Source organism: Scyliorhinus torazame, chromosome 3 (assembly GCF_047496885.1).
Source record: "Scyliorhinus torazame isolate Kashiwa2021f chromosome 3, sScyTor2.1, whole genome shotgun sequence".
NCBI lineage: Eukaryota > Metazoa > Chordata > Chondrichthyes > Carcharhiniformes > Scyliorhinidae > Scyliorhinus > Scyliorhinus torazame.
In genome coordinates, this window is record NC_092709.1 from 66,035,557 (window position 1) to 66,061,576 (window position 26,020).

Consider the following 26,020-nt stretch of genomic DNA (forward strand, 5'->3'; position numbering starts at 1 on the left):
ACCGTCTGAACAGAAGTGTAAAATTGCAATTACAGAAGTGTATGCAGATACAGGGCACGATTTACTGGCTGCGACCCGCCAGAATCGGAACAGGACGCGGCCAGTAGATCCCGTGAGAGGTGTCTTCTGGGATTTCCAATGGTCGTTACACTTCGAAAGACCTAACAAGATCTCGTGAGATGTTGCGATCTGGATCTCACCCACAATGGGCTGGAGCAAGACTTGCAGAGTTTTTAAAAAAATGTCCAATTGAGGGGCAATTTAGCATGGCCAAACCACGTACCCTATGCATCTTTAAAAAAAAAAAATTTAGAGTATCCAATTATTTTTTTTCCAATTAAGGGGCAATTTAGCGTGGCCAATCCATCTAACCTGCACATCTTTGGGTTGTGGGGGTGAGACCCCCAGACATGGGGAGAATGTGCAAACTCCACACGCACAGTGACCCGGGCCGAGATTGAACCCAGGTCCTCGGTGCCATGAGGCAGCAGTGCTAACCACTGCGCCGCGCTGCCACCCTTAGACTTGCAGAATTAAGTGAGCTTCTACCAGCCTGATGGAGGATACCCCAGCCGGGCGCTGTTTAGCACTCGGAATGGCACTTGGGGGTTTCAGATCAGAGGCCCCTGGGTGGGTAGAATTTGGGCAGGGTGGCACCCTGGCACTACTGATGCCACCCAGGCACATTGGCCCTGCCAGAATGATCCCCTGGCAGTGTCACCTCGGCACCCAGGGTGCCCAGCTGGCACTGAGACTGGCAAGGCACTGCCAGGGTGCCAGGCTGGCACTGAGACTACCAGGGCACTGCCAGGGTGCCAGGCTGGCACTGAGACTAGCAGGTGTGCAGGTGACATTCTGCACATGCAGAGGATCTGGCCCAGGGATGCCCTGCCCATATGAGGTGGGGTGTGATGAGTTTGAGGACCCCACACAGGTCAGTTGGGGCATTGGAGAGGTCTGGGGGTAAAGTGATCAGAGCACCATTTAAAAATGCGACTGAGTGCAGAATTGGCGGGGCGTTTCCAGCTGAGACCCGAAAAACCCAGAGTGCCATTAGATAGCGGGGTCGTTCCTAGCACTTGGCTCTGCTAATCCCACCCAGACAGACTCCGGTTGTTTTTGGTTAGACCTTGCCCATAATGTTTAGGGTGATAACCAAGCAGTAATCGAATCCAGATTTTGTTACTCTCCTGTTTTGTAATCCAATCACACAATTACAACCATCCACTATCCTGCCTTCTTTTAAATAATATTGGTTGATTACCTCTGATGCGGCTTATGGTGAACATATAAATAAAGCATGCATTTGTGCAACTCGAGTTCCTTTGGCTGTTGTATCCCTCATCCTAAACTTTAGATTCTTTGTTATTCTTTCTGTTTGACTTTCCTGGAAACTCTCATGTATTCTCCTCATTATATTAGATCCTTCACTCTTCAGCACCCAATTGTATATCTACGCCCGCCCCCCCCCCCCTTCCCCCCCACAAACAGATGCCTACTTATGTGTGTAAATAATTTTGCCAAGTGTACAGAGTTGCTGCGGCTGGGCGGTGCATTGTACCCCACCAGTTACATTATTTGATTTTGTACTTCTCACATGTTGTTACTGTGTTTTTTTTTCTTTTCTCCTGTGCGTGTGTGTGTGCGCCCTTCTCTTCTCTATATATATCATATCCTGTGTACATAACGGCAAATATACTTTGTTCAAAAATCCAATAAAAAACATTTATTTTTAAAAAAAATTAGATCCTGCACCGCTCCCTCCCACGTAGGACTTTACGTTTTGGCATAAAAACCTCTCCTGGATGCATTTTAAGAATTCCACCCCCTCTAAGCCTTTCACAATTTGACAATCCCACTTAATATTGAGGAAGCTGATATCCACTACTATTATTACCCAGTTTATCTTCCAATTCTCAGAGATTTGCCTACATAGCTGCCCTATCTCTCCCTGACTGGTACACTCCCAGCAATAAGATCGCTCCTTTTTTTTTTTACTAGTGCTATCCAAATGGCTTCATTTGAGGAACCTACAAAGTTATCATTCCTGAGTACGGCTGTGATGTTCTCCCTAATTAATAATGCAATTCCTCCTCTTTTAGTTCCACATGCTCTCGCTCCTTCACAGCTCCTCATCCTTTCTACTTCTACCTCTCTCCCCTACCCTATTCTCTCTCTCTCTGCTCTAAAATCATCCTCTCCTGCCCATCCACCATTGCTCCCAACCTTTCCATCATAATCCAGACAGCATACAGGAAACATAGTACTGTACTGCAGTCACAGTACAACAAGCTTTTGCATAATCTGAGAGTGCAAAGTAACAAAGAAATACGTCTATCATTTTAAAAGGGCTAGCTTTATTTATTTATTTAATTTTTAATTTAGTGTACCCAATTCTTTTTTTTCCAATGAAGGTTTTTTTTTCCAATGAAGGTTTTTTTTTTGTTTAGTGTGGCCAATCTTCCCACCAGGCACATCTTTGGGTTGTGGGGGTGAGACCCACGCAGACACGGGGAGAATGTGAAACGGGCAAGCTTTAAAGCAAAGAGGGAATAACTTACAAAAATGTTGTGCTTCAGCAGAGAATTGTTAATATGCAAAAAAAATGAAGAGATAATTTGGCCCATAAAGTCTGTTTCCATGACTATTTTGTTCAGTATCTCGTTACTGGTGCTAATTATTATGTTCCCTGTGGAGATCAACAAACCAAAATAGCCAAATTTACCAAACAACCCCATTGAAAGAAAAGGACACAATTTCAACTTTTAGTTCCTTTTAGTTCAACAATCAAACCAAAATCAACGTAAATTAAACATGAATTAACAGACAAATAATAATCAATATAAATTATACATTAAAAAGCAGAGGCTAAAAGGATAGATCTCAGGCAGTCCACTCAGCATACATGGTAGCAATTTCAGCCATAAAGTCCTACAAGACTCTAATCTTCCTCAGGTAGAATTCCAGCTCCTTTTCCTCAAAGATTTAGCCACCGATTCTCAGCAGTTTCACTCAACCCGAGTTGATACAATCTTCAACAAAAGGCACTCTTCGCCAGAACCCCCTCAACTCTCCTTCTGTCCTAGAGTACACTTCCAGCAATGTGATCGCCCTCTTTTTTGTTATTAAGTTCTTGGTTGTATCAATCCATAAAAATCACCTTTACCTGAACCTTTGCACTGTACGGCTGATTCTGGTCATTCATTACTTCGAAGTAACTGAAACAACGGCAACAAACTTATTTGTTTCTTATCCCTGCTCCTGGATTCAGCCGAGCAAATCCCTCAGTCTTTCCTGTCAGTGTTGTGGAGCCCTGTATATGTTGGAGTGGAAGCCAGGACACTCAAAGCGCCCAGGATGGTGCTAAATGATAAAATGGCCTCCATACTTCGGTCCACCCCAACTCCTAACATCAGAGCGTGACCATCAACTCCCCATCACAAACCAAATCGCCTATGTTCCATTTAATGGGGAAATCCTGCCAGCCCCCATTACACACCCATGCTCATCTTTCCAATCCTGCAGTGCTGCCAAACTCCATGGAATCCAGCACATATCTTGATGCTCCTCACTTTCACTCATCTTGTTTTTTCATTCTTTAATGGGATGGAAGTGTCACTGGCATTACCAGAATGTGTTGACCGTCTATAATTACCCTTCAGAGAGTGGCGGTGAACTGCATTTTTGATATATTGCTGACCATGTGGTGTAGGTACATTCACAGTGCTATAGGAAGGGCATTCAACACAGGATCTTGACCAAGCGACTGTGAAAGAACAGTGGGGATGCTGTGTGGCTTGGAGGGGAACCTGAAGTTGTTGGTGTTCCCATGTGTCTGCTCCCCTTGTCCTTCTAGGCTCTAGACAATGCAAGTTTGAATGGTGTTGTCAAAGGAGGCTTGGTGAGTCTCTGCAGTGTGTATTGAATATGGTTCACTCTGCTGCCACTGTGCGGCAGTGAGGGTGGGAGTGAATGTTTAAGTGATGGATGGGGTGCTGATGAAATAAACTGCTTTGTCCTGGATGCTGTGCTGTTGGAGATGCATGCATCCAGGCAAGTGGAGAATATTCCATCATACACTTTGTGTCTCGTAGATAGTAGACAGACCTTGGGGTGTCAGGAGGTGGGTTACTCGCTGTAGAATTCCCAGATGCTAACCTGCTCCTTTTGCCACAGTATTAATTGGCTGGTCCAGTTAAGTTTCTGATCAATGGTAACACTCAAGATATTGATGATGTGTGTTCAGCGATGGTAATGCTTTGAATCTCAGGGATAGTTAAATTAATTCTTCTTGAAGACGGTCATTGCCAGACATTTGTGTGGCATGACGTTATTTTACATTTATTAGCCCAAGCTTGAATATTACCCAGGTCTTGCTGCATGGGAGCATGAATTGCTTCAGTTACTGAAGAGTCGCAAATGGTACTGAACACTGTGTAATCATCAGCGAACATTCCCGCTTCTGACCTTATGATGAAGGGAAGGCCATTGATCAAGCAGCTGACGATGGTTGGCCTAGGACACTACATAAACATATGAATTAGGAACAGGAGTAGGCCACCCAGCCCCTCAAACTTGCTCTGCCATTAAAATGATCATGGCTGATCTGATTGTAACTTCAACCCCATATTCCTGTGACCTTTCAACCCTCCCCTTGTTCGTCAAGAATTTCTGTAGCTTTACCTTAAATATATTCAAAGACTCTTCTTTAAAAGGCAATGGAAGCAGAAATCCAGAGACTCATCCTGGAGGAGTACCTGCAGTGATGTCTTGGGGCTAAGATGATTGTCCTCCAACAACTCCAACCATCTTCCTTTGCACCTAGGTATGACTCCAACCACTGGAGAGCTTTCCCCTGATTGTTAAATGCTGCCTTGTTGCCAAGGAAAACCACCCTCACCGATCCCAAGTTCAACTCTTTTGTCCATTGTAAGGGTTGCTCCTGTTTGTTTCCTGTTTATTCCCTTATTTCCCCTTTTTAAAAATTTTTGCTATTACAATTTTGATCTATGGAAGATTAATGGACCTGCGTCTTTAAGGCAAAGCAGCCTTTATTTCCAAGCAAACAGATTCCAGAAGGCTGTGCTGTTTCAGGCTGGTGATTGCAGATTGGCTGACATCAGTGCTGACTCGATTCGACTGACTGGGGTGATGGCCTATTATGAGCCAACAAGGTTGTATTCTGCTCAGCAACAGTGATTGCCTGCAGTAACCAAATTAAAATATCACTATCTTTGATCCAATTTAACCCAGCATGTGTTAAATTGGAGGAAGGGAATCCTCACTTTCCAATGGTCTTTGGCAAGACTGTTTAGATTGACTAAGTATGTCGTTGTCCAGAGTGCTTGGCTGTTAGCTCGAGTGCTGTTGTATGTCGAGTGCTTGGCTGTTAGCTCCTAGTTGTGCTTATGAAGACTCAGGGACATTGGGGGACACACATACATCTGCCTTTCCAGACTTCTAAAGCCTATTGTGAAGCCCTTTTAATAAGCCTCCTTTGTTTTAGTCCTGACAAGACTGTCTAACTTTGCATGGAAACAGGATATTGTATTCAGCAGCTTTGAGTAAAAACAAGCTCCCTCTCTCATAAATCCTGTTGCTTCCAATGTTTGAAAGCCTGATGGATGATGTATATGAAATGTCATCATGGTTGGATAGCTTTCGCAAATCTCAACCTAAACTGCAGTTATTCCTTTTACAGGTTGCATGTCCGGGAATTGAACCCGCACTGCTGGCCTTGTTCTGCATCACAAGCCAGCAGTTTAGCCCACTGTGCTAAACCAGCCCCTTAGGCCATAGGGCAGCCAGTATTGGCAGGGATGTGTTCCCTGCTGACTTTTCGGGTGACAGATCAGGAACCCCCCCCCCATGCACGCAAAAAATCCAAATATGAATTCCATCATTTTTATAGATAAATCTTTTGTTTTGCTTCTAACTTCATGAAAATATTCTCAGGTTCACCAAGTTTTTTTCATGCTTTTTCAATTTTAGCAAGGGGAATTCCGACAGCAGGCTCAAGACAAATTGGCTCATCGGTACCAAAATCCATGGTATGTATTTCTGGATGCAACATAAACATGTCTAGTACCTTGGATGAGGCTATCTGAAAACCAGATCATTTTACCTAAAATGATTTGGGTTTCATTATTCTCAAGATTGTGGGGTCTGAGTCCCAACCACCTACTCGGGAAGAAGTGTAATTTTATTGGTGTTTGTGAATCTCTGCCATTTTGCATTGACAGGGTCATATATATCCATCAATTGTACCCCTGTGTTCTGGAAGCTGTATGAAATAATCTACACACTTCTATAAACTTATCTGGTTTTCATGTAAGGCCTGAGAAATAAGAGTGTCACCTTTTGTTTCTGAGTACACCAGAGGAAATCATTGACTGTCTGCTTTTGGAATTTATCCCCATTTCGACATGACCTCCCAGTCATTTCCTTGGCAAAAGGTTAGAGCGAATTGGCAACCGAGTTTCACCGCATCAGATCATCTTTACATTATATGCTACAGGACGATAGTTTAAACTCTTTTTGGAGACGCGCTTCCTTTTAAACTTGACTTGAAGTTAAAAAACTTGGCAATACTCCTCCAGGTCAACTGAAAATAAAAACTGGGGCAGTGTACAACAGGGTGCCAATTTGCTGCAAGCCTGTGCAGTGTTGGTAGCATAGACAAGTTTCATCCCTCCCGAATTCCATGCACCATCTCTTGCGTGTTCCAATTTCTCCCCATTGTTGTCGCTCATCCACAGGGCAGCATCATTATTTGGCAACACCAAACTTAAATGCAGGTTTTCCTCGTGGCATCCATAATGTATTGGACTCAAATTCAAGCTATAACACTGGCATCTGCCCGTCAAGGCAGCATTTAACTTAGCAAGCAGGAATCGTTTGAGTTCGCAGACCCTATGACTGAATTTTACATGTTTTCTGGTGTCTGGTGAGGAGGTGGAAGGCTTCCTAAAATGGCAGTAGAAGGTGACAGGAGAGAAGCCAGACATCATACCATTACCACAGGATATTTCCAATGAATGGAAGGGTAGCAGTGTGAAACCCCCCCCCCCCAGCTGGAGGTAGGCAGGCAATTCAACCAATTAAGATATTTTAACGACCTTGGAATAAGCCCTCCCTTGCTCGACGGTGAGGTAAACCGTGGTGCCCTCCTAACGGTTTCCTGGGATGAGGAATCTTCCTGAATCTTCCACGTTCCATGGATTGGTGGCATAAAGTGTTCCCTGATTTCAACACTGCAGCTGGAGGGTTCAACCCTTTGATCACTGGGGCCTACTTGCCATAGCAAAGAAAATAAACTTGAGCGATCACACATAAGGTGTCTCCTGCCTGAGGTAAAGTTCTTTGGCCCTCTCTGCCCATTTTACAGGGGTGGAAAATGTGATAGGATTGAAGAACTAGGTATTATCTTTCGGTGGGTAATGTCAAAGAGTTACCAGACAAGCAGCGTGTCGAATAAGGGGCACTCTTCGGAGCAGGAGGACGCGCGTGGTGGAGGGGAAAACATGGTGGAGGGACCTGTGGCGTCATTGCCCACACAGTGGTCGATGGAGCAGTTAGTCAGAATTCTCTTGGCCAAATTTAAGAAACAGGTTGGCAGCCTCAGAGGAGCTGACGAGAGTGGCTGAGCCGATTCGAGCTACCCTGGAGAGTGGAGAAGAAGCTGGAGGCGCAGAATGCATCGATCCAGAAAGTGGAGGAGATGGTGGCTGACTATGAGGATCGGATCACCTTTTTGGAGGCAGAAATGCAGTTGATGTTAGAGGGGCAGAGAAACTGAAGGTAGACGACCTTGAGAACTGCTCAAGGAGACAGAATCGGAGGATCGCGGGGCTGCCTGAAGGCATTGAGGGAACGAGTACCGTGCAGTATGTGGTCAAGATATTTGAGAAGTTGGTGGGAGAGGGGGTCTTTGACCACCCTCCTTAAGTGGATTGAGCTCATTGGTCATTAAAGAGGCAGCCGAGAGTTGGGGAGCTCCCACGAGCAATCATCATACGAGTACCTGGATAAGGAAAAGATCCTGAGGTTGGCAAAGAAGACTCATAAATGTACCTGGGAAGGCCACACGGTCTGTACCGACCAAGACGTGACAGCAGATTTCAACAAGGCCAAGGCTGCTCTTTTCAGGAGCAAGGTACAATTTGGCATGATGTACCCGACTTGTCTGTGGGTCACGCATGGAGGAAATGATTATTACTTCAACATGCCAGATTGAGGAATCATGGACTGGGTGGTGTTCAAGGATTTTAGATTTTGGATGGGTTCACCTGCAATTGCTGGACTGTGGAAGCGTGCTCAGGGGGTGAGGGATTGTATGTTTTTGCATGCGGTTGTTATTTTTTATTCTTTCATACTCATTTTGTACTGTTAATGTGTAGAAATAGAATTGTAACTTTTGCCACCCCTCATTTGGAGGTAGGTATTGGGGGTATTCAGTACGAGTGAGGCATAGTGGGAGGCGTTGGGGGTGGGGAGGTGGTGATGAAGGAGCTTGGTACTATGAGTTTGCAAGGTGTGGCAGGGGGAATACGGGGGTCCTGGTATAAATGTAGTTTGTTCTTAGCCTCAGGTGGGGGTCACCCTGTTAGCAGAAATGCTAGTTAATGGAAGTGAAGTGTGTGTGTGTGGTGGGGGGTGGGTGGGGGGGTGAGGATCCACGGCTGGCTATTTCGGGAGGGGGTTGGATCTTTTGATTTCTTTGTTTTTGATTTGGGTTGGGATATTGAGTCTGGGATGGTGGAGTTTCTTAGTTGGGGATGGGGGAAGAGGATGGGAGGTGTTGGGCTGCTGATGTGGAAGGTTTTTTTATGGAGTAGTTGGATGGAGGGGGGTGGCGGTGGCCACCTTCGGAATCCCGGGTGATGGGCAAGATGGGGGCGGGAGGAGTCCATTGAGATTTGGATATGGCTGATCCGGGGGTGGGGGGGGGGGGGCAGTCTGGTTTCATAGAAATAGAAATTGAGGGGACTGAATGGGCCAACCCAAAGGTGTCATGTGTTTGGCCATTTAAAAAAAAATTAGGGTACCCAATTAATTCTTTCCAATTAAGGGGCAATTTACCGTGTTCAATCCACCTACCCTGCATATCTTTGGGTTGTGGGGGCAAAACCCACACAAACACGGGGAGAATGTTCAAACTCCACACGGACTGTGACCCAGGGCCGGGATCGAACCTGGGACCTTGGCGCCGTGAGACCCTGCGTTTGCCCATTTAAAGAGTTCAAAGGCAGACATGGTTTTTATGCGGGAGACTCACCTGAGGGTTAAAGACCAAACGAGATTGAGGAAAGGGCAGATGGGGCAAGTGTTCCATGCGGGTTTGGATATGAAGGCGAGGGGGACTGCAAGAGGGTGGCTTTCTCAGTATGTAACATTGTGGGTGATCCGGGGGTAGATAGGTGATGGTCAGAGGAATTTTTTTTAAAATTTGTTCATTGGATGTGGGCGTGGCTAGCTGAACCAGCATTTATTGCCCATCCCGGAGGGCATTTAAGAATCAACCACATTGCTGTGGATCTGGAGTCACATGTCAGCCAGATCAGGTAAGGATGACAGATTTCCTTCTCTGAAGGACATCAGTGAACCAGATGGGTTTTTACGACAATCGACAAAGGTTTAATGATCATCATTAGACTTTTAATTCCAGATTTTTATTGAATTCATTGAATACCATTGGCCATGGTGGGATTCGAACTCAGGTCCCAGAGCATTATTCCCTGGGTCTCTGGATTACTAGTTTAATGACAATACCACTATGCCACACCTCCACACACATGTCTAACCCCCTGATTGGGACGATGCAGAAGTTGTGAAGAAAATGCTGGTGAAAACACCGTACGTAGGTACACATCAGTTGATTATGGGCGGGGGAATTCTAACCTAGGTTGGATCAGTCATGTCCCAAGTCTTTGAAGGTGCCTGGGGTGGCAAAGGAGTTGTTAGGGTTCATGGAGTGGATGGCGGCGTGGATCCATAGCAGTTTGGGCGCCCGAGGGGGAAGGAATTTTCTTTTGTTTTTGCACGTGCATTAGATATAATACTGTATGGATTTTTCTGTAATGGATAAGATGTTGTTGGCAGGGGTGGTAGGATGAGAGCATTCAGCGATTGTTGTGTTGGACCACGTGCTGCGCCTTGTGGATCTATGTGTGGAGAAGGGAGGCTCCCAGTGATCACAGTGGAGGTTGGATGTGGGACTGTTGGTGATAAGGGGGCATGTGAAATGATTGGGGTGGCTTTTGGTACCTAAGTCGAGTTTAACAAAAATGGAGAGGTGTGGTATTATAGGTATTACGGTACCTGATAGGCTGGAGCACCATTGGTGGAAACTGTATGCTTTCTATTGATTAGGATGTATGGTAGCTCCGCCCTGCTAGGCGGGGTATAAGAACCCGTGCCGCCCCAGCAGCCTTCATTCTGTACCTGAGCTGCTGGGGGAAACATCTAGCTTATTAAAGCCTTCAGTTGGACTGCAACCTCGCTTTAGTGGTCATTGATCGTGCATCAATTTAATAAGCTAGTTTTTTTAAGAAGAAAGGATGGAGCTCCGAATCATGCCGGAGTGTCTGCAACTCAGCCCCCACGTGGCGAACTCAGCGGCAATCTTCAAGCACTGGCTGGCGTGCTTTAAAGGGTGTCTCGGGATTGCCGAAAACACACCCATGGGAGAGCAGAAACTGCAAGTCCTGCATTTAAGAGTGAGCCCGGAGATTTACACCCTCATCGAGGAAGCGGAAGACTTCGATGCAGCAATAGAGCTGCTAAAAGGACACTATATTCGCCCGGTAAACAAAGTCTACGCCCGGCACCTGCTTGCAACAAGGCAAAAAACCCCTGGGGAAATCGCTGGAAGAATTCTACCGTGCACTCCTGGTGTTGGGGAGAAGCTGCAGCTGCCCACAAGTTTCGGCGAGCGAACACACTGAACTCTTAGTCCGGGACGCTTTTGTGGCAGGTATGCTATCCTCACAAATCCGCCAGCGACTGTTAGAAAAAGACACTCTGGGTCTGAGGGAGGCACGGGCCCTTGCAGGCTCCCTGGACGTGGCCTCCAGGAATGCCCGCGCTTACGTTCCCGACCACGCGGCAGCCCCCTGGGCAGCGTGGAACCCCTCCACGGCCGACCCCGAGACTTCCCCCATCCCCCCACAGGCCTGCACTGCAAGGCGGCCTGGCAACCCCGGAGGGCCCAGCTGCTACTTTTGCGGACAGGCCAAGCACCCCCGCCAGCGCTGCCCGGCCCACGCATCCACCTGCAATGGATGCGTCAAAAAGGGCCATTTCGTGGGGGTATGTCAGGCCCATGCGGTTGCCGCGGTCTCCGGCGGCGAATGCGGACCGCAACCACAAACTTCTCCACGGTCCCCATGCGGTCCCCCATATCCACTATGCGGATAGTGGTCGCCGCCATCTTCCTATTCCAGGGCCACGTGCGGACCCCGGGCGCCGCCATCTTGTTCCCTGGACGCCACCATCTTGTTCCCTGGACGCCACGTTGGAGGGATGGACGCTGCCATTTTGTGCACCCCCAGCCATATGTGACCAATGGGTGCCGCCATCTTGGATGAACCCCCAGGACCCCAGCTCGGCTGACCACGCACTGCCCGAAGAGAACTCTCAACTGCTGCGACTAGCCTCGGTGACCCTGGATCAGTCCCGGCCTCGAACACTCTCAACGCTACAACGACCGTATTCATCAACGGGCACGAGACATCCTGCCTAACTGACTCTGGGAGCTCGGAGAGCTTCATACACCCCAACACGGTAAGGCGCTGTTCTTTCCTCATCCACCTCGTTAATCAAAAAATCTCCCTGGCCTCCGGTTCACACTCAGTGGAGATAAAGGAGTTTTGTGTAGCAAACCTCACAGTCCAGGGAAGGGAGTTCAAAAATTTCCGTCTCCATGTCCTTCCCCACCTCTGCACGGCTACACTCCTGGGTTTAGACTTCCAGTGTAACCTCCAAAGTCTAACCTTCAAATTCGGCGGCCCTATATGCCCCCTTACTGTCTGCGGCCTCGCGACCCTTAAGGTCAACCCACCTTCCCTGTTTGCGAACCTCACCCCGGATTGCAAACCCGTCGCCACCAGGAGCAGACAGTACAGTGTCCAGGATCGGATCTTTATTAGGTCAGAGGTCCAAAGGCTACTGAGGGAAGGAGTCATTGAAGCCAGTAACAGCCCCTGGAGAGCTCAAGTAGTGGTGGTAAAGACCGGGGAGAAGCATAGGATGGTCATGTACAGGCCTCCTAACAGTGGTCAGGACCAGGGGCACAAAATGCACCACGAAATAGAAAGTGCATGTCAGAAAGGCAAGGTCACAGTGATCATGGGGGACTTTAATATGCAGGTGGACTGGGTAAATAATACTGCCAGTGGACCCAAGGAAAGGGAATTCATTGAATGTTTACAGGAGGGCTTTTTGGAACAGCTTGTGAAGGAACCCACGAGGGAACAGGCCATTCTGGACTTAGTGTTATGTAATGAGCCAGACTTGATTAAAGATCTTAAAGTAAGGGAGCACTTAGGAGGCAGTGATCATAATATGGTCGAATTCAATCTCCAATTTGAGAGAAAGAAGGTAGAATCAGATGTAAAGGTATTACAGTTAAATAAAGGTAACTACAGGGGCATGAGGGAGGAACTGACGAAAATCGACTGGGAGCAGAGCCTAGTGGGAAATACAGTAGAACAGCAATGGCAGGAGTTTCTGGGAGTAATTGAGGACACAGTACAGAGGTTCATCCCAAAGAAAAGAAAGGTTATCAGAGGGGGGATTAGGCAGCCATGGCTGACAAAGGAAGTTAGGGAATGCATCAAAGCAAAAGAGAAAGCCAAAAATGTGGCAAAGAGTAGTGGGAAGTCAGAAGATTGGGAAGGCTACAAAAACAAACAGGATAACAAAGAGAGAGATAAGGAAAGAGAGGATCAAATTTGAACGTAGGCTAGCCAGTAACATTAGGAATGATAGTAAAAGTTTCTTTAAATACATTAAAAACAAACGGGAGGCAAAAGTTGACATTGGGCTGCTCCAAAATGACGCTGGTAATTTTTTGATGGGAGACAAGGAAATAGCTGAGGAACTGAATAAGTACTTTGCATCAGTCTTCACAGTAGAAGACATGAGTAATATCCCAACAATTCCGGAGAGTCTGGGGGCAGAGTTGAATATGGTAGCCATCACAAAGGAGAAAGTGCTAGAGAAACTAAGAGGTCTAAAAATTGATAAATCTCCGGGCCCAGGTGGGCTACATCCTAGAGTTCTAAAGGAGATAGCTGAAGAAATAGTGGAGGCGCTAGTTATGATCTTTCAAAAGTCACTGGAGTCAGGGAAAGTCCCAGAGGATTGGAAAATCGCTGTTTGAACCTCCCTGTACAAGAAGGGAACAAGGAAAAAGATGGAAAATTATAGGCCAATTAGCTTAACCTCGGTTGTTGGCAAGATTCTAGAATCCATTGTTAAGGATGAGATTTCTAAATTCTTGGAAGTGCAGGGTCGGATTAGGACAAGTCAGCATGGATTTAGTAAGGGGAGGTCGTGCCTGACAAACCTGTTAGAGTTCTTTGAAGAGATAACAAATAGGTTAGACCAAGGAGAGCCAATGGATGTTATCTATCTTGACTTCCAAAAGGCCTTTGATAAGGTGCCTCACGGGAGACTGCTGAGTAAAATAAGGGCCCATGGTATTCGAGGCAAGGTACTAACATGGATTGATGATTGGCTGTCAGGCAGAAGGCAGAGAGTTGGGATAAAAGGTTCTTTTTCAGAATGGCAACCGGTGACGAGTGGTGTCCCGCAGGGTTCAGTGTTGGGGCCACAGCTGTTCTCTTGATATATTAACGATCTAGATGACGGGACTGAGGGCATTCTGGCTAAGTTTGCCGATGATACAACGATAGGTGGAGGGGCAGGTAGTATGGAGGAGGTGGTGGGGAGGCTGCAGAAAGATTTAGACAGTTTAGGAGAGTGGTCCAAGAAATGGCTGATGAAATTCAATGTGGGCAAGTGCGAGGTCTTGCACTTTGGAAAAAAGAATAGAGGCGTTGACTATTTTCTAAACGGTGACAAAATTCATAATGCTGAAGTGCAAAGGGACTTGGGAGTCCTAGTCCAGGATTCTCTAAAGGTAAACTTGCAGGTTGAGTCCGTAATTAAGAAAGCAAATGCAATGTTGTCATTCATCTCAAGAGGCTTGGAATATAAAAGCAGGGATGTACTTCTGAAGCTTTATAAAGCATTAGTTAGGCCCCATTTAGAATACTGTGAGCAATTTTGGGCCCCACACCTCAGGAAGGACATACTGGCACTGGAGCGGGTCCAGCGGAGATTCACACGGATGATCCCAGGAATGGTAGGCCTAACATACGATGAACGTCTGAGGATCCTGGGATTATATTCATTGGAGTTTAGGCGGTTGAGGGGAGATCTAATAGAAACTTACAAGATAATGAATGGCTTAGATAGGGTGGATGTAGGGAAGTTGTTTCCATTAGCAGGGGAGACTAGGACCTGGGGGCACAGCCTTAGAATAAAAGGGAGTCACTTTAGAACAGAGATGAGGAGAAATTTCTTCAGCCAGAGAGTGGTGGGTCTGTGGAATTCATTGCCACAGAGGGCGGTGGAGGCCGGGACGTTGAGTGTCTTTAAGACAGAAGTTGATAAATTCTTGATTTCTCGAGGAATTAAGGGCTATGGAGAGCGAGCGGGTAAATGGAGTTGAAATCAGCCATGATTGAATGGTGGAGTGGACTCGATGGGCCGAATGGCCTTACTTCCGCTCCTATGTCTTATGGTCTTATGGTCATCGACTACAGTCAGACCATCAACAGGTTTACGCAGCTGGACGTGTATCCTCACCCCGGCATATCCGACATGGTAAACAGGATTGCGCATTATAAGGTCTTCTCCATGGTGGGTCTCAAGTCCGCCTACCACCAGCTCCCCATCCGCACTAGGGACCGCAAATACACTGCTTTCGAGGCAGATGGGTGGTTCTATCACTTCTTAAGGGTTCCCTTCGGTATCACCAACGGGGTCTCGGTCTTCCAGCGCGAGATGGACCAAATGGTTGACCGGTACGGTTTACGTGCAACATTCCCGTATCTCGATAATGTCACCATCTGCGGCCACGACCAGCAGGACGACGACACCAACCTCCGAAAAGTCCTCCAGACCGCGAAAATCCTTAACCTTACATACAAGGATAAATGCGTGTTTAGCACCGACCGCCTAGCCATCCTCGGCTACGTAGTGCGAAATGGAATTATAGGCCCCGACCCTGAACGCATGCGCCCCCTTATGGAGTTCTCCCTCCCTCACTGCTCCAAGGCCTCAGGATTTTCAGCTACTACGCCCGGTGGGTCCCCAACTATGCAGACAAGGCACGTCCCCTGATCCAATCCACAGCTTTTCCCCTGTCGATAGAGGCCCGCCAGGCCTTCAGCCGCATCAAAGCGGACATTGCAAAGGCCACGATGCACACCATCGACGGGTCCCTCCCCTTCCAGGTCGAGAGCGATGCGTCCGACGTAGTTCTGGCGGCCACCCTCAACCAAGCGGGCAGACCCGTGGCCTTCTTCTCTCGTACCCTCGATGCTTCCGGAATCCACCACTCCTCAGTCGAAAAGGAGGCCCAGGCCATAGTAGAAGCTGTGTGACATTGGAGGCATTACCTGGCCGGCAGGAGATTCACTCCCCTCACGGACCAACGGTCGGTTGTTTTCATGTTTGATAATGCACAGCGGGGCAAAATAAAAAACGACAAGATCTTGCGGTGGAGCATCGAACTCTCCACCTACAACTACGAGATCTTGTATCGTCCCGGGAAGCTAAATGTGCCTCCTGACGCCCTGTCCCGCGGCACATGTGCCACCACACAAGTGGACCACCTCCGAGCCCTCCACGAGGACCTCTGCCACCCAGGGGTCACTCACTTTTTCCATTTTGTCAAGACCCGCAACCTGCCCTACTCCATCGAGGAGGTCAGGACAGCCACCAGGGACTGCCAAATCTGCGCGGAGTGCAAACCGCACTTCTACCGACCAGAGAAAGCGCACCTGATAAAGGCTTCCCGTCCCTTTGAACGCCTCAGCATGGACTTCAAAGGCCCCCTCCCCTCCACCGACCGCAAGCCGTACTTCCTCAACGTGATTGATGAGTACTCCCAGTTCCCATTCGCCATCCCCTGCCCCGACATGACCGCAACCACCGTCATCAAGGCCCTCCACAGCATTTTGCACTGATCGGGTTCCCCGCTTACATACATAGTGATAGGGGGTCCTCCTTTATGAGCGACAAACTGCGTCAATTCCCGCTCAGCAAGGGCATCGCCTCGAGCAGGATGACCAGTTACAACCCCCGGGGTAACGGACAGGTAGAGAGGGAGAACAGAATGGCCTGGAAGACCGTCCTACTGGCCCTACGGTCCAGGACCCTCCCAGTCTCCCGCTGGCAGGAAGTCCTCCCGGATGCCCTCCACTCCATCCGGTCACTGCTTTGTACCACAACCAATCAGACACCTCATGAACGTCTCCTTGTCTTCCCCAGGACGTCCTCCTCTGGGACCTCGCTCCCGATCTGGCTGGCAGCTCCCGGACCCATCCTGCTCCGAAAACACATGTGGGCGCACAGGTCGGACCCGTTGGTCGAGAGGGTCCATCTTCTCCACCCTAACCCCCAGTGCGCCTACGTGGTGTAACCCGACGGCCGACAAGATACGGTCTCCCTACAAGACCTGGCGCCCGGCGGAACCCCATGCACACCCCAGCCACCAGTCCCACATTCCCCTCCACCGGGGCACCTTACAGGAGAGACGGTCCATCCGCCGGCCCCGTCTTAGCCCCCCCACCCACCGACGCTCCCCGCAGGCGCTCCCTTCCCAGGTCAACCGTTTTCCTCGCCAGCCCCGTCTAGGGTTGCCGAAGCTGCATTGGAGATCGAAGCCACGCTCCCGGAGTCACAGACGCCCGCGCCTCCACTGGTGTCACCACCGAAGCTCCGACGATCACAGAGGACGACCAGGGCGCCCGATCGACTGATTGCTTCATTTTAAATTGTAGACTGTAAACTGTAAATGTAAACCATCAAATGTACATAGCTATCAGAATTGTAAATAGTTACAAAACACTGTACAGAGGTATTACGGTACTTCCATAATTAATTATACCACGTTGCCATGTTTGTAGTATCAGGCCACCACCCCTACCGGACTCTTTTTTTAACAGGGGGTGAATGTGGTATTATAGGTATTACGGTACCTGATAGGCTGGAGCACCATTGGTGGAAACTGTATGCTTTCTATTGGTTAGGATGTATGGTAGCTCCGCCCTGCTAGGCAGGGTATAAGAACACGTGCCGCCCCAGCAGCCTTCATTCTGTACCTGAGCTGCTGGGGGAAACATCTAGCTTATTAAAGTTTTCAGTTGGACTACATCCTCGCTTTAGTGGTCATTGATCGTGCATCAAGAGGTCTCTCCCTCAGTGTTTTGGGAAACGTTGAAGGCGGTAATGGGGGGGGGGGGAACGGGACGGACTAAAGTCAATTAAGGCATGCAGGGATAACGTAGAAAGGATGGAATGGCAGAGGCTGGTTGAGGCTGTTTTAGCAGTGGACAGACAGTACTCAACAACCCCTGAAGAAGGGTTGTTGAAGGAGTGGAAGAAGCTCCAGGTGGAGTTTGATCTTATGTCGACGGGAAAGGCAGTGGGGCCATTGCATAGGATTAGACGGCATTTTATGAGCACGGGGAGAAGGCCAGTAGGTTGCTTGTGCACCAATTGAGGTGGCTGGCGGCGACGGCTAGGGAGATTGGGCAGATAAAGGACTCCAGGGACAGGCTGGCCACTGAGCCAAGAAAGGTGAATTAGGCCTTCTGCTGGGTGCTGTATAGGTCAGAGCCCTAAGTGGTGGTGGGGGGGGGGGGGGGGGTGATCATCAAGTTCAATACCATCTTCCCTCCATTTCCCTTGATCCCTTTAGCCTTAAGAGCTATGTCTAATTCCTTCTTGAAATTACATAATATTTTCGTCTTAACTACCTTTTATAAATTCCACAGATTCACCACTCTCTGGGTGAAGAAATTTCTCTTCACCTCAGTCCTAAAATGTTTACAGCTTATCCTCAAACTATAAGTGGGCGGTACAGTAGCACTGTGGTTAGCACTGTTGTTTCGCAATGCCAGGGACCCGGGTTCGATTCCCGGCTTGGGTCAATGCGCGGAGTCTGCACCTTTTCCCGTGTCTGCGTGGGTTTCCTCCGGGTGCTCCAGTTTCCTCCCACAAGTCCTGAAAGACGTGCTTGTTAGGTGAATTGGACATTCTGAATTCTCCCTCAGTTTACCTGAAAAGGCGGCATAGTGTGGCGTCTCGGGATTTTCAGAATAAGTTAATTGCAGTTTTAATGTAAGCCTACTTGTGACAATAATAAAGATGATTATTATGACCCCTAGTTCTGGACTCCCCCACCATCGGGAACATTCTTTCTCAATCTACACTGCCTAATCCAGTTAAAATTGTTAATTTCTATGAGATCCCCTCTCACTCTTCTAAACTCCAATGAATATAATCCTACCCGGTTTAGTCTGTCCTCATATGACAATCCCACCATCCCAGGAATCAGCCTGGTAAACCTTTGCTGCAGCCCCTCCATAGCAAGAACATCCTTCCTCCGATAAGGACACCAAAACTGCGTACAATACTCCAGGTGTGGCCTCACCAATGCCCTATTAAATTGCAGTAAAAAAAGAAAATCTCTATTCCTTTTTTCAAATCCTCTTGCTGTGAAGGCCAACATATCATTTGCCCTCTTTACTGCCTGCTGTACCTGCGCGCTTACTTTCAGCGACTGATGGACAAGGATACCAAGGTCTCTCTCAATTTACACCCATTCAAATATTAATCTGCCTTTGTATTTTTGCGACCAAAGTGAACAACCTCACATTTATCCACATTATGCTGTATCTGCCATGCATGTGCCCATTCACTCAGCCTGTCCAAATCCCGCTGAAGCATCTCTGCATCCTCCTCTCATCCAACTTTGTATCATCTGAAAATTTGGAGATACTACATTTAGTTCCCTTGTCCAAAAACATTAATATATAACGTGAATAGTTGGGGTCCTAGCACAGATCCCTGCGGTACCCCACTAGTCACTGCCTGCCAATCAGAGAAAGACCCATTTATTCCAACTTTTTGCTTCCTGTTTGCTAACCAGCTTTCTATTCATCGCAAGACACCACCCATAATCCCATGCACTTTAACTTTACATAGTAATCTGAGTTGGGGCCTTTGCTAGTGGAAATGTTTAGTGATGCGTTGGAGAAAGGGGAACTCCTGCTCACGTTGGCACAAGCCTCAATTTCGCTCATTTTGAAGATTCGGAGGAATGTGGGTCTTGTCGACTGATATTGCTTTTGAACATGGATGCAAAACTTTTAGGCAAGGTGTTGGCAACGCGCCTGGAGGATTGTGTGCCGGGTGTGATAGTTGAGTACTAGACGGGGTTTGTGAAAGGATGACAATTTCCGTCAAATAAGGAGGTTGTTGAATGTGGTGATTCCCTTATGGGTCAGGAAATGGAGGTGATAACATCCATGGACGTGGAGAAGGCGTTTGACCAGATGGAGTGGGAGTATCTATTTGAAGTGCTGAGACTGTTTGGTTTTTGGACCAGAGTTTGTTGGCTGGATTAGGATGTTGTAAAGGGCCCACATGGAAAGTGTGCAAATGAGCACTATGAAATTGGAATAATTTTGTTTGCATCAGAGAATAAAGCAGGGATGCTCACTGTCCCATTCCTTTTTTGCTTTGGTGATTGAGCCATTGGCAATGGCACTTAGGGCTTCAATGGAATAGAGAGGAATAGAGAGGGTTGGAGCATCAAATGTCCCTATGTGCAGATGATCTGCTGCATATTACAGACCTGGTTTCTAGTCAGATAGGATTATGGGAATACTGATGAAATCTGGTTAGTTTTCAGGGTAAAGCTCAACGTGGGAATGAGTGACCCGTTCCCGGTCAATGTCCAGCTACAGGGGAGGGAATTGGAGAAGTTGCCATTTTGGTTGGTTAGGTTGGGTTTTTGGTATCTGGGAATACGGGTGGTACATAGTTGGGCTCAGTTGCATAACTTGAATTTAGCTCATTTGGTGGATGGGGTGAAGGAGGATTTTAGGAGGTGGGATGTTCTACCGCTGTCACTGGCGTGGCGGGTCCAGACTGTGAAGATGACGGTACTCTCGAAGAGTTTGTTTATCTTTCAGAATCTCCCGATTTTCCTGCCAAAATCTTTTTTTGGGAGGGTAAACAGGATGATTTTGGACTTTATATGGATGGGTAAGGTACCTTGGATTAGGAAGGTATTCTTGGAGAGGGACGGGCGGACGGGCGGCATGGCATTGCCGAATTTGCTAAATTATTAAATTATTGGGCAGGGAACATGGAGAAGATTTGGAAGTTGATTGTGGAGGAGGGGTCGGTGTGGGGGCGGATGGAGGAGATCTCATGCTGGGCGACAGGTTTGAGGGCACTGGTGATGGCACCTCTTCCATTCTCGCCGGTGAAATACTCCACAAATCCCATGGTGATTGCCTCATTTAAAGGTCTGGAATCAGTTCAGGCAACATTTTGAAATAGAGGGAATGTCGCTGTAGATTTATCCCAGCGGAGTCGGATTCAATATTCAGGACTTGGGAGCGGGAGGGGATAGAGAAGTTTAGGGATCTGTTCGTGGACGGCAGGTTTGCAGAGTTGGGAGGGCTGGTAGAGAAGTTTCAACTGCCGAAGGGGAATGTGTTTTGGTATCTGCAGATCAGGGATTTTGTGAGGAAGGAGCTGATTACTTTGCCACAGTTGCCACTCCCTTTATTACTCAAAAAGATTGTGCCTGAGATCGAAATAGGGGAGGGCAAGGTCTCTGCCTATTTAGAGGCAGTTAATGGAAAGGGAGCGAGCCTTGTTGCAGGAGATAAGGCGGAAGTGGGAGGTGGAGTTTGTTGGTGGATTTGAAGGGGGGTTTGGAATGAAGCCATGCGAGGATAAATTTGATTGTCTCGTATGCGAGATTGAGTTTAATGCAATTTAAGGTGATACATAGGGTGCACACATGACAAAGTCGTGAATAATACTAATAATCTTTATTAGTGTCACAAGTAGGCTTACATTAACACTGCAATGAAGTTGCGCATGAGTCGTTTTTTCCCCGGAGGTGGAGAATAGATGTGGGCAGTGTTCAAGAGGGTTTGCAAACCACACACACGTTTTGGTCTTGACCGAATTTGGTGGAGTTTTGGGAGTCTTTTGCAGGGTCTTTGTCGGAGATTTTAAGGGTAAAGGTGGCACTGAGCCGTGGATGGCGATATTTGGGGTTTCGGAGGATCCGGGAGCACAGGTGGGGAGAGAGGCTGACATCTTGGCCTTTGCCTCCTTGATAGCCCATCGGAGGATCTTGTTAGGGTGGTGGGCTAAGGCAGGGGGTTGGGTGAGAGACCTGGTGGAATTCCTGCATCTGGAGAAAATAAAGTTTGCCATTATGGGGTCAGAGGAGGGGTTCCACTCGGTGGAGGTTGTTCATCTCTTTCTTTAAGGACTGGTAAACGCTAGTGGGTGGGCGGGGTGTGTGCGCTAGAAGGCGGGGGTGGGGGGGGGGGGGGTGGTGGAAAGAGGAGGTGGTTTTGTTGGTTAATTTTCTTTTGTGTTATTGTATTTTAGCTGTGAAATGCGGAAAGAGGGGTTTAAGGTGGACAGGGGTTTTGTTTTGAGAAAATGGCATAAAGGTGGTTGTATTGCATTGTGTGCTTTGTATATAAAATGAAAATGCCTTGAATCAAATATTTTTTAAAAAAAAGAAAATAAACTTAACTGTCCTTCAAGTACATGTCAACATCAAGGCATCTTATTCAAGATCTCCAAGGCGAAGGGTTTAGATCCCAATGCTTTGGTTAGATCATGGGAATGCATGTTAGAGTGAAACTAGCTGTCTCACTTTGATATGCAGATTTGCTTTTTTTTTTAAATTTAGAGTACCCAATTCATTTTTTCCAATTAAGGGGCAATTTAGAGTGGCCAATTCACCTACATTGCACATCTTTGGGTTGTGGGGGCGAAACCCACGCAAACACGGGGAGAATGTGCAAACTCCACATGGCCAGTGACCCAGAGCCGGGATCGAACCTGGGACCTCGGCGCCGTGCGACAGCAGCACTAACCACTGCGCCACTGTGCTGCCTGCAGATTTGCTAACAAGTGATCCGCCCAAAATGAGCGGGATTCACATCACAACGTCCAACAAGATTGCGTTAGATCTCGCGCGGTGTGGTGAGCTTGGTCGATCTCGGAAGAGGCATAATGCGGCCGGTAGGCCGCACCCATGGAATCTAATAAAGTGAAAACAGCTAATTATCTAACATGCACTCATAGAATCCCTACAGTGCAGAAGGCGAACATTTGCCCCATTGACTCTGCAACGACCCTCTGAAAGAGAACTATCCTGCTCCACCCCACCTCCCCTCCCTCGCCCTGTAACCCTGTAATACGCACATCCCTGGGCACTAAGCGACAATTTAGCATGGCCAATCCAACTAACCTGCACATCTTTGGACTGTGGGAGTAAACCGGAGCACCCAGAGGAAATCAGACAGATACGGGGAGAACGTGCAAACTCCACACTTACAGTCACCCAAGGCCGGAATTGAACCCGGGACCCTGGCGCTGTGAGAAGCGCTAACTGTGCCGCCCACTTGTTACAGTCATGATACAATTTTGATTAATATTGCCCAATTTGAGATTGGATGAGCAATTTTTAAAAAAAAATTCAGCTGTTGAAAAATACTAACTTGATCTCTAAATTGTCAGGCAATCACCTCCAACTGTTCTTGATCAGAAAACACTTGGAAGAGCTTTTATGGCATGGCCCCTTAAAAGGTTGAAAGAGCGTGGAGAATGTGTATGGCGTAAAAAAGCTGCAGTGAGCCCATTTTGCGAGAATGGAAGTGAACCACTTTATAAAATTCAGGTACGTATTTGATTATGGCGAAGATGTCAATTTGCTTGCTTATCCACAGATTTAGGACTCTGATGGGAAAATGGATGGAATTTCAAAGCTTGATTCCAAAAACTGTGGCCAAATTCAGAGAACTTAAAAAAAAAAGGAATTTGGCTTATTTAGCCACAGTATATCCATGGCCCTGATTGTGACTGAAACAGTAAAAGAACTTGCCCGTTTTCAGCGACCAGAAGCATGTATCACAGTTAGATTGAAGGAGAGGGGAGAGAAGGAAAATAGGGGCGGGGAAGTAGGGCGTTGACACAATTGTTATGATTTTTTTGCTTCTGGTATTAATATTTTAATTGTGTACAGATACAGCTGGAAACGGATTTCCCACTCAGTTCCTTAGTCAAGGAATGTTTCATGATCCAAGGTCATGGCATTTCAGGAGATTTGTGCCTGAATTCCCAATATTTACTCCTGGCCACTGGCAAGCAAACAACTTTGTAAAAAATTGCTCAGAATTTGAATAAATACATGGACAATATGCTGAAAAACAATTTGGTCTTATACAGCATGGATAATCTATCTGCAGCTTCCAAATATAATGAAGTGGGTGCACCCAGAATACTTCACTATTATTGTACTATCTATTTTGCATTTGTTTGTGATAACAAGGATTGTCAGAGTTCTAGCTTGAAAATCTTGCCATTTGTCCCACCAGTTCCAAACGAGTAACGTTTATTGGGAAAGTGCTAATCTTGAGATGCATTTTTTTTAAAAATGCCATTTAATAGTTTAGTTTTAACTTTGTGCAATACCAAAATTTAGAGGAGGAAGAAAGCACAAATCAGAGCGAAAATGATTTCTGATACCTCCTGTGATACCTTCAGTGAAGCTGATCAGTAGCGTTTGTTGCTCTTTTAGTTTGTTGCGCTTTTATCTTTATTAATAAGAACCACAGGACGCAAGTACGTTCCGTGTATTGGATAAATTTTAAAAATATATAAATTTAGAGTACCCAATTCATTTTTTCCAATTAAGGGGCAATTTAGCATGGCCAATCTGCCTACCCTGCATATCTTTGGGTTGTGGGGGCGAAACCCACGCAAACACGGAGAATGTGCAAACTCCACACGGACAGTGACCCAGAGCAGGGATCGAACCTGGAACCTCGGTGCCGTGAGACAGCAGTGCTGACCGCTGTGCCGCCATGCTGCCCTGTGTATTGGATAAATGACCACACAACCAGAATATTAATCCAATTATTGTTTATTATTAAACACAGGCTTGGTTCTATGCATAATAATCTACATGCGGCTGCACATTAAACTATACCCAACAGTTTAAATGACCTTCACTTAACTTTCAAGTGACTGACTCTGTGCAGGTTAGACAAGGCCTTTGTCTGAATCCCCACGTGTGGCGGCTGGAGTCGCCAGGTACGTTGGGGCTGCGGCTCGTCCTTCAGGTAACCATCACAGGTCCTTGAACTTGGCTGGTCGATGTGCTGCAGTTGGTAGAGGCAGAGGCCAGTCCCAAAAGAGGAAGAATGTTGGTCGCGCAGTTCTTATCCCCCGATCTTTCACGCTCTTTTGGGCGGTCCCAACTCGGGATCCAATGGATCGATAGGTTTTCGATCACCCTAATCGATTCTGGTCAATTAGGAGCGGGTACCATGATAGCTGGGCGGATCCTAGTTGTTACTGTCCAAGGCACATAGGCACTCCCAAATAAGGTGAATTGGCACCCCCGAGCCTGTTACTGCTGCTATGTTTCGATCTGTCCCATTGTCCTGAGGAAATCGGTGATTGACCTTTAGCAGGTGCAGTCTCCGTGTAGGTCTGGTTTCCTCTGCACAATACACAGGGCTGTGTATTGTCTGTGTCCCAACCTGACCACAACTCCCATTATCCTTTGCTGGTGGCCATTTTAAATGGCCACACGTTAAATGGAACAGTGCTCCTGAAACAGAAATCTTGAATGTTGAATTCAGAATGTCACTCTAGTCTCAGACTTCTACAATAAGTCAGTGCAAAAATCTATTTTTCATGACTTGTGTTCCTTTTTAAACCTTCCTAATAATTGTGGGATTATCCTAACCTGATTGAACTGGATCCTGGCTCCAATTATTTCAAATGATAGAAAAATGGCCAATCTTCATTTGGACTTTCTGGTATTTCTAAGGCCAAAGACCAGGAACATATGAAAGACAACTGACACAAAGAGGAAATCTCTTGGAACGAACTTAGAATATGTAAAGCACCTTTCAGATTGATTTCATAGAATCCCTACAGTGCTGAAGGAGGCCATTCGGCCCATTAAGTCGGCACCGACCCTCCAAAAGAACACTCTACCTAGGCACGCCCCCACACTATCCTGGTAACTGAACTTGCACATCCCTGTACATAATTTAGCATGGTCATTCCATCTAACCTGCACATCTTTGGACTGTAGGAGGCAACCAGATCACCCAGAGGAAACCTGTGGAGACAACTCCTATCATAGATCTTTGCTAAGTTTGTTGATCTCAGAAAATATGGTTGTTATTGTTACACAAGACATGAATGTCATTGAACCAGGGTGTACATCATTCAATGAGGATTTCTACTCGATTGTTAATCAGTGATCTGCGTGTATGTGGTCACGAGGCCAGGGCAGGCTGAATGAAGTTTGACTTTCTTTTTTATTCTTTTGGGATGCGGGCATCGTTGGCAAGGCCAGCATTTGTTGCCCATTCCTAACTATCCTCGAGAAGGTTGTGGTGAGCCACCTGCTGCAGTCCATCTGGTATCTATAGCAGTTTTGTGCAATTGACTGGCTTGCTGGGCCATTTCAGAGGGCATTTGATCGCTCCCATGACGAAGTGGTGCCATATTTCCCCCTGTGATGGCCTGCAGCTCAAAGAACCAGAACTTGACTGGTGGTACCAGAACGTACTAATGGAACTAAACCCCAGTAAGATTCAGCATCATGAGGAGAAGAGAAAGCTGCCTCTGTGACCTGTGTGAAAGAGAA

The 26,020-nt window shown here is 47.2% G+C and overlaps 1 protein-coding gene across 1 annotated transcript in view; it reads left to right on the plus strand.

The window, feature by feature from the left end:
- The window catches only part of LOC140409502 (protein SPMIP2), a 65,710-nt gene that overhangs the window by 38,809 nt on the left and 881 nt on the right, over positions 1-26,020 (plus strand). The window contains exons 3-4 of the mRNA XM_072497908.1: positions 5,992-6,050; positions 22,870-23,029. Of these exons, the coding sequence (XP_072354009.1) occupies positions 5,992-6,050; positions 22,870-23,029 (219 nt within the window). The remainder of the gene's footprint in view (positions 1-5,991; positions 6,051-22,869; positions 23,030-26,020) is intronic.